At 46.7% G+C, this 6,781-nt stretch overlaps 1 protein-coding gene across 1 annotated transcript; it reads left to right on the top strand.

Annotated features, from left to right (window-relative positions):
• Positions 1-2,885: 2,885 nt before the first annotated feature.
• On the top strand, positions 2,886-5,953 carry LOC123397962. Its single transcript, XM_045092471.1, has 2 exons — positions 2,886-3,591; positions 3,814-5,953. Exons 1-2 carry the CDS (start codon positions 3,218-3,220, stop codon positions 3,914-3,916), a joined length of 477 nt encoding a protein of 158 aa, XP_044948406.1. The 5' UTR covers positions 2,886-3,217; the 3' UTR covers positions 3,917-5,953.
• The last annotated feature ends 828 nt before the right edge of the window (positions 5,954-6,781 follow it).

Consider the following 6,781-nt stretch of genomic DNA (forward strand, 5'->3'; position numbering starts at 1 on the left):
TACCTCGGGTATGTAATATACCGCGAGTCGTGGATGACATGGAAGTTCCCCAAGTCTTCTGGGTACATCGTGCAACCTCTGCACAGTGTAAAACTATGTAAACATCCATCTGCATGGTCATGGACAGTTGGAGGTCATGCTTAGCCTACGTCCGATGTTGTCACAAACTTGGTGTATGTGAGAGAGAAAGATGATACTTGAGCTAAGTCATACGACTTGACATGATGAATGAACATGAGTTGTTCAACCACTACTTATGATGATATCGATAGCTTCTTCATAGGGATATCTGCAATCTCTTAATGCATGCTTTTACAAGTTGATTGATCATGTCATTGGAGTCAAAACTAGCTTTCTGCAACTAACCTACTTATTGTTATTTCATGCATTGTAATTGCCTTGTTACGAACATGGGCTGCTTGCGAGTACATTCAAAGTACTCATTGGCTTTCCACTGGTTATTTTATTGGCCATGCATGAAATAACAAATATGATGAAGAACACCTTGGTGACATACGTGTGATATAGGATGCTTCACAGTCCGAATGCCTATAGGGCCAAGGCAGATGGCATGGGTCCACGCTATCGATTAAGATTTCCGCTGCAAACATATGAAGACTTTGCCATAAAAGCCATATGTGAGTAAAACGGTTCACAATAGATGTAAGACTCCTATTATTCAATTTATGTGTATTCTCTGAGCATTGATCTCCGGGATCACTGTCCACGTTCATTCGGTGATCATGACTTATGAGTTTTGGTCCGCACACTTACCCACGTGGTAATGAATTCCCATATCATAATCTTTGATTAATTATAACCAGCGAAGTTGTAGAAAGATGTGCTCCGGCTGTGTGAAAATATATTTTTAAGACTTTTATGGTGTTTGTATATTTCACAAGGATTGCCAAGAAGGAAGTGTCTCCATTCCTTGAGCGCATGATTGAACGCTGCTAATTCCAAATCATGCCTAGGAAAATTTTCCTCATGTAGTCGCAGTTTTCTTGAGGCTTAGGCTACAACTTTGCCTTCTTGCATTAGTACGCATCCGAGGCCTTTTCTCGACGCGTCACAGTATACATCAAAATTCTTATGTAAATCTGGTACAATTAATACAGGTGCCATGGTCAATATTTTCTTGAATTATTGTAAACTTTTCTCGCAGGCTTTGGTCCATTCAAGTTTCTTATCTTTCTTGAGAAACTAAATCATAGGTTTGGCTATGGTGGATAAGCCTTCAATAAAACTTCTCTAATATCCAACCGTTCCGAGAAAACTTCTGACGTTTGTTACTTTAGCTGGGTCTATGGAAATTCCATCTTGGGTCAATACGTGTTCTAGAAAGTCGACTTCTTTCTACCATAATTCACATGTGTTGAATTTGGTGTATAAATGATTTTTCCGTAGTTCTTCTGGTTCGTTGGAATAAACCAATACGTCATCAATGAACACCCCAACGAACTTGTCCATATATTTCCTAAATACTTTGTTCATGAGGTGCATGAAATATGTTAGGGCGTTGGTCAGTCCGAACGACATCACTATAAACTCATATAGTCCATACCTCGAGCTAAATGTTGTTTTGTGTATGTCTTCTTACTATATTTTTAATTGATTGTACCAAGACCTCAAATGAATTTTGCAGAAAAAATTGGCTTGTGCGAGCTAGTTGAACAAATGTTTTCTCCACCCGAGTGGATATTTACTTTTTATGGTGTCCATGTTGAGAGCTCGGTACTCTACACATAGCCTCAGAGTTTCGTCCCTTTTCTTTCAATTCCCCATGGTAAGGAGATGGGTCTGATTCCTTTGTCCAACAATTCCTTGATTTGTTTCGTTCAATTCTACCAATTCGGTTGGTGCCATCCGATATGGTTTCTTATAAGTTAGAGTGGTGACGGAGGCTAGTTCAATGGCGTACTCTATTTCCTGATGTGGAGGCATAGCTGGTAACTCTTCTGGAAATACATATGGAAACTCACAAACTACTAGAACTTCTCTCAGTTCTGAAATGTCAACTATATTTAGCCTTCCTTGAGGTGGCGCTGGTCTCTCTATGCTTGCAACTTTCACTTTCCTCCTGTGGTGATGGGTGAGGGTCATAGTCCGATTAAAACAATCCATAAAGCCTTTATGGGTATTTAACCAATCCATTCCTAGAATAATATCCAGTATCTTGTTTTCTATCACAATGAGATTTTCTTAAAACTGTAATCCTTCAATTTCAATTATCACACCTTGATAGTAACACTGAGTAATTTGCTGTGGTCCCTGGGACTTGATAGTCATTGAATTTTCCAAAGGGAGAATCAAAAAACAATGCTTCAAGGAAAATCAGTTCGAAATGAACAAATGAGAAGCTCTGGAATCAAACAAAACCATGCTAGGAATTGTGTTGACAGGGAACATACTAAGTATGATGTCTAGTGTATTCTGAGCCTCTTCCCAGGCCACATGGTTTAAGTGTCCCTTTTTGTGGGTGTTGTTGGTGTTGAAGTTGTTGTGCTTTAGATCTCAGTTGTTATCGTGGTTGCTTGGCTTTGGAGCCGTATTTCCGGGCTTTGGGCACTGCCTAGCTAATGCCCTTCTTCTACGCAAGCGAAAAATGTGATGCTTGGGCGATATGTGAACTCCTTGTTCCTAGTGTGATCATTATTAGTTGGCGAGGAGCTGTAGTTGCAGCTCGTGGTGCTATACTTTTTCTGGAATTTGGTCCTCTCTCTGTCATTGCATGCGTGCACGGAATTATTTTGGCGGCATTTGCAGATGTCGTCCATGTTTCGACGCTCGCTTTCAAGTATGATTTCCTTACCCAAAAGTGTCTTGAAATCAGGAAACGTGTGGACAATAAGTTGTCATTTTAATGCTGGTGCCAACCCATCTAATAACTTCTCCATTTTATTGTTTTTGTTGTTTTTCATTCATGTACTCATCGTTATCATAGCGAGCTAACTGGTTGATCTGGTTGAGATATTCTATATCTGTCGAGCTTTATAGCTTGAGGTCTTCAAATCCTCTCTTCTTTATTTTCATGATGTTGTTAGGAATGTGCGCCCCATGAAAACTTTCTTTGAATTCTTCCCAGGTAATATTGTTCTCATTAGGGTGCATCCGTAGGATATTTTCCCACCATGATGCAGCTGCTCCAGTTACATAATGTGTCTTTTATAGTACCTTCTCATGATCTTAATATTGGGCAATAATCATTTTCCTCTGTATGTCGTGTACCCAGTTGTCTCCTTCAAGAAAGACTGACCTACAGGTCCGCCAGAGTGACGAACGCCTTCTAGATGTCGTCCTTCAGCTTCAAGACCTCTTGGTGCGACAAGGCAAGGTCCAAATCCAACTATTGTACCTTTCCCTCCAGTATGTCCTTGGCGGACCTGGCGGCCTCAGTAGCTTTGACGGCCTCCTTGAGCATGACGCCATGCTCCACCGCTTGCTTCTCGAGGGCGTCCTTGTGCTTCTGTTCCAGCTCTCGGATTTGGATCTCACACCCTATCTGGAGGGCCGCCTCCTGGGCGGCAAGTTCCTCTTCACGGGCATCAAGATGGACCTTCGCACGATCTTCTCAGCTTCGGCCTTGGTGAGGTACTCCTCATTTTCCCTCAGGATCTTCTCCACCTAGGCCTTCCAGTTTATGAAGGCAACTCGGTCCTTGGCGAGGTCTTCCCGGTAGGTGAATTCCTTGCACTTCTCGACGAACCAGGCTTGTGAGTCAGCAAGGCGCTCTTGAAAACTGTCTTCCGCAATGGCAAGGTGGGCTTCCCGGTGGTTCAACTTTTCTAAGAGGTTGACGTAATGCGCATGCAGGTGCCTGAAGACCTCGCTCAGTGAAGACACAATGGCATGCTCCCTATCCTCACTGTTTCCACTAAGGGGTCAACTCTCACTTCCCCTTCGGCAGTGGCAATGACGTCATCAATGGCTTCACCCAGGGAGAAGGCCTTGAGAACCACGTCACTAAGTAAGTTGAGGAAATCCAAGTCTCGCACCTTGATGTACCAGCTTCATGGTAGCACCTCTCACATTGATGGGCCAACGGCTCTTCCGCTAGCAGCCCCCATCATGACAAATGCGCCCTCCCCAAACGCTCTTGAAGAAGAAGTGTTCTCGGAGTCCGTTAACACTTCCACAAACGGGTTTCTTGCGAGCTGCCTTGGTGGCATCGCGACCCACATCCTCTGCAGCAACAATCTGACTCGCTTCGGCGGCAACCTCCGTGGCGATCTTCTCCACTCTGGCGGCAGCGCCCGTGCCATGAGGTGGAGGCAAATATATAATAAGGAGATTGTACTTAAGGAAGTTCCAGAAGAAAAAAATAAAAATGCAAAATCAAAGATTCCAACAATGAGGGACTTACCTATGGGTTCTTGTGGAGGAAGGGCAGCAACTCCTCCGAATACATCAGTTGTCATCACTTGGCTGCGCACAACATCGCGTGCCGGCGAGCCCTTAGTGCGAACAGGCTCATCAATGGAATCCCTTGTCGTAGAGCTCCTCTCCGGGGTTGAGCATTCATGAGCCTCCTCCAGGAGCTATGACTTAACATGTGGTGAGATGCAGGTTGTGTCATCGACATTTGTGCCTACATTTGCCGTCGGGTGCGGAGGCATAACCTCGCATTGGGGGCTTACTGATGGACTAAGATCTTGGACCTCCCGCCCTGGTGCATAGCTTGTCGTCTCCCCCATGGTAGATGCGGGTTTCGCCCTCTTAGCCAGCCGCTACACCAAGGTCTACTCATCCCTGTCGGAAGGGCAAGAACAAGATTGAGCGAAAAATCAAGAGAGAATGAAACAATGATTAAAAGGGACATCACTCACTTATCATCCTCTTCCCCCGAGCTGAAGGACGACAAGTTCCACATCCCCTTGTGGTGGGGAGAGAAGGCTCGTGGCGGAGTAGGCGCCCTGGAACATACCGCCGGCTCACCAGAAGTGCTTGCGAGGTGTGTGGCGGCAGTCCACCTCGTCCGTCGCGGTCAAGAAACATCGGCAGCAAAGTCCTCCTCCTCCTCCCTTTCGGTCTCGACCTCCATCGTAGGAATGCAATGGACCGGCTCCCCTGTAACATCCCAACGGAGGTTGAATGTTCAGTTGGATATGTCGCGAACCGGGGGCTCCACAAGCTATGGCTCCGCGACAACATCGACGCATGTGGCCCCAGCACCCTCGACGACAACGAGCTCCTCCTGCTGGTGCTATGCTGGCGGCTCCTCGTCGCGCCCCTCTTCGTGGTCGTCCTCCTCTTCTTCTTATTCTTCAAGCACGGCAGCCCTCGAGCTGGTGCGCCCATGTTAAGGCCCGCTTCCATGGCCCACCGCCCGATGAACTTTATTTATGCTTCTATGGTGGCATAGATCATCGACCCTTCATCCCTGAGTGGCGCTTTCATCATGTTGCCGAACCACGCCTGCACCACCTCGTTCATCGGGCCCCACCATGTGGTGTCCACCCTGTGCCTGTTGCATGCCGACATCATTGCTACTAGCCCATCCTTGCGGGAGTTGTTGCAAAGCGGGAAGATGGGAGGTGGGAGTATGAACATGTCGTCTGGGTAGAATAGTTGGTGGCAAAAATAGATGAGCTATAGGTGGTCAGGTCGGCATCGAGGTCGGGGCATAACCGCATGATGTCGATAGGACCAACATACTGCTAGGTGTAATGCTCCCTATCCTGGACAGGAGCAATACGCCTCGTGTGGAAATTAGAGCCCACCATCTCTATGGTAAGCCTGACAGTCCTCGGCTTGGGTATGTGAGCAATTGGATCTCCAACTTCTCATCGTCCCAGGCAAGGGCGCTCCATTCGTCCTTTTGGACGGCCTTTGATTTACGGACTTCGCAAAAGGAGAATAAGAGGTAGCTAGGCGAACGTCACAAAAGGGGAGGCATGTCGCAGCTTTAATGTCACCTGTCCCGCGATGTGTTAAGAGAATAAGAGGTAGCTAGGCGAACGTTACAGAAGGAGAGGCAATCCTTGTCAGGTACGTCGTTAGCACACCACATCATGGTGTAGTTAATGGGCCTTAGCTAGTCCGTCAGATTTAGGTATTTCCCACTATCTCTCATGTTTGTAGGTTTGGCAGCTATCGTTTGGACAATTTTAGCGACTGTGGTAACCCCTTAGAATATAAAAGGAGGTCCATGGCTACCTTTAGAAAGCTAGACTCTTTGTTCATTCTACACAAGTAGCTACTGCTCTCGAGCATACTTGCTGGGCGAGCGCACCTGTATTGCGAACACATGCATAATAAATCAGAACCCAGAACGTAGGGTTTTACACTTCCGACCGGCCCGAACTTGTCTAAATCTCCATGCATGGAGCCGTCGGGGATGCTCTCTAGGCACCCATAGTCCCCGTAGGACCATAGTAAGGGGCCTTGCCGGTCCCACAGATCGTCGAATCACCCCGACATTCATCATCTCCCTCCTCCCAATCAAAGATGGCGTGCGCTCAACCGTCCTCTCCCGGTGGTGGTGCCCCCTATGGTGTTGTGCCCGTCTCTTCAATGGCTATCGCAAACACTTGGGTGCATTGTCCTAGATCCTTGGCATGCATTCTATCCCAATAAGAGGCCTTACTATGGGCAAGTTTCATTCCAACGACAAGGACCGAGCCAATCTTGGCGAGTGATTCTTATCAGCCACCCCTAGATCAGCTCGAGGATCTCACTTTTAATGATGGACACATGTTCTCATTGCCACCATCTGCGATGCGCCTCGTGCCAAAGTTGCGCATCGCTAGGTTAATGAACTGCCATTTCACCGAGATTAACA

Source organism: Hordeum vulgare, chromosome 5H (assembly GCF_904849725.1).
Source record: "Hordeum vulgare subsp. vulgare chromosome 5H, MorexV3_pseudomolecules_assembly, whole genome shotgun sequence".
Lineage (NCBI taxonomy): Eukaryota > Viridiplantae > Streptophyta > Magnoliopsida > Poales > Poaceae > Hordeum > Hordeum vulgare.

Excerpts from the sequence above, each read along its gene's own strand:
- LOC123397962 (XM_045092471.1), top strand. The coding sequence starts at position 3,218 with ATGTCGTGTACCCAGTTGTCTCCTTCAAGAAAGACTGACCTACAGGTC. Across the intron at positions 3,592-3,813 it reads TCAGCTTCGGCCTTGGTGAG|GTGCCTGAAGACCTCGCTCA; the intron begins GTACTCCTCATT and ends ATGCGCATGCAG.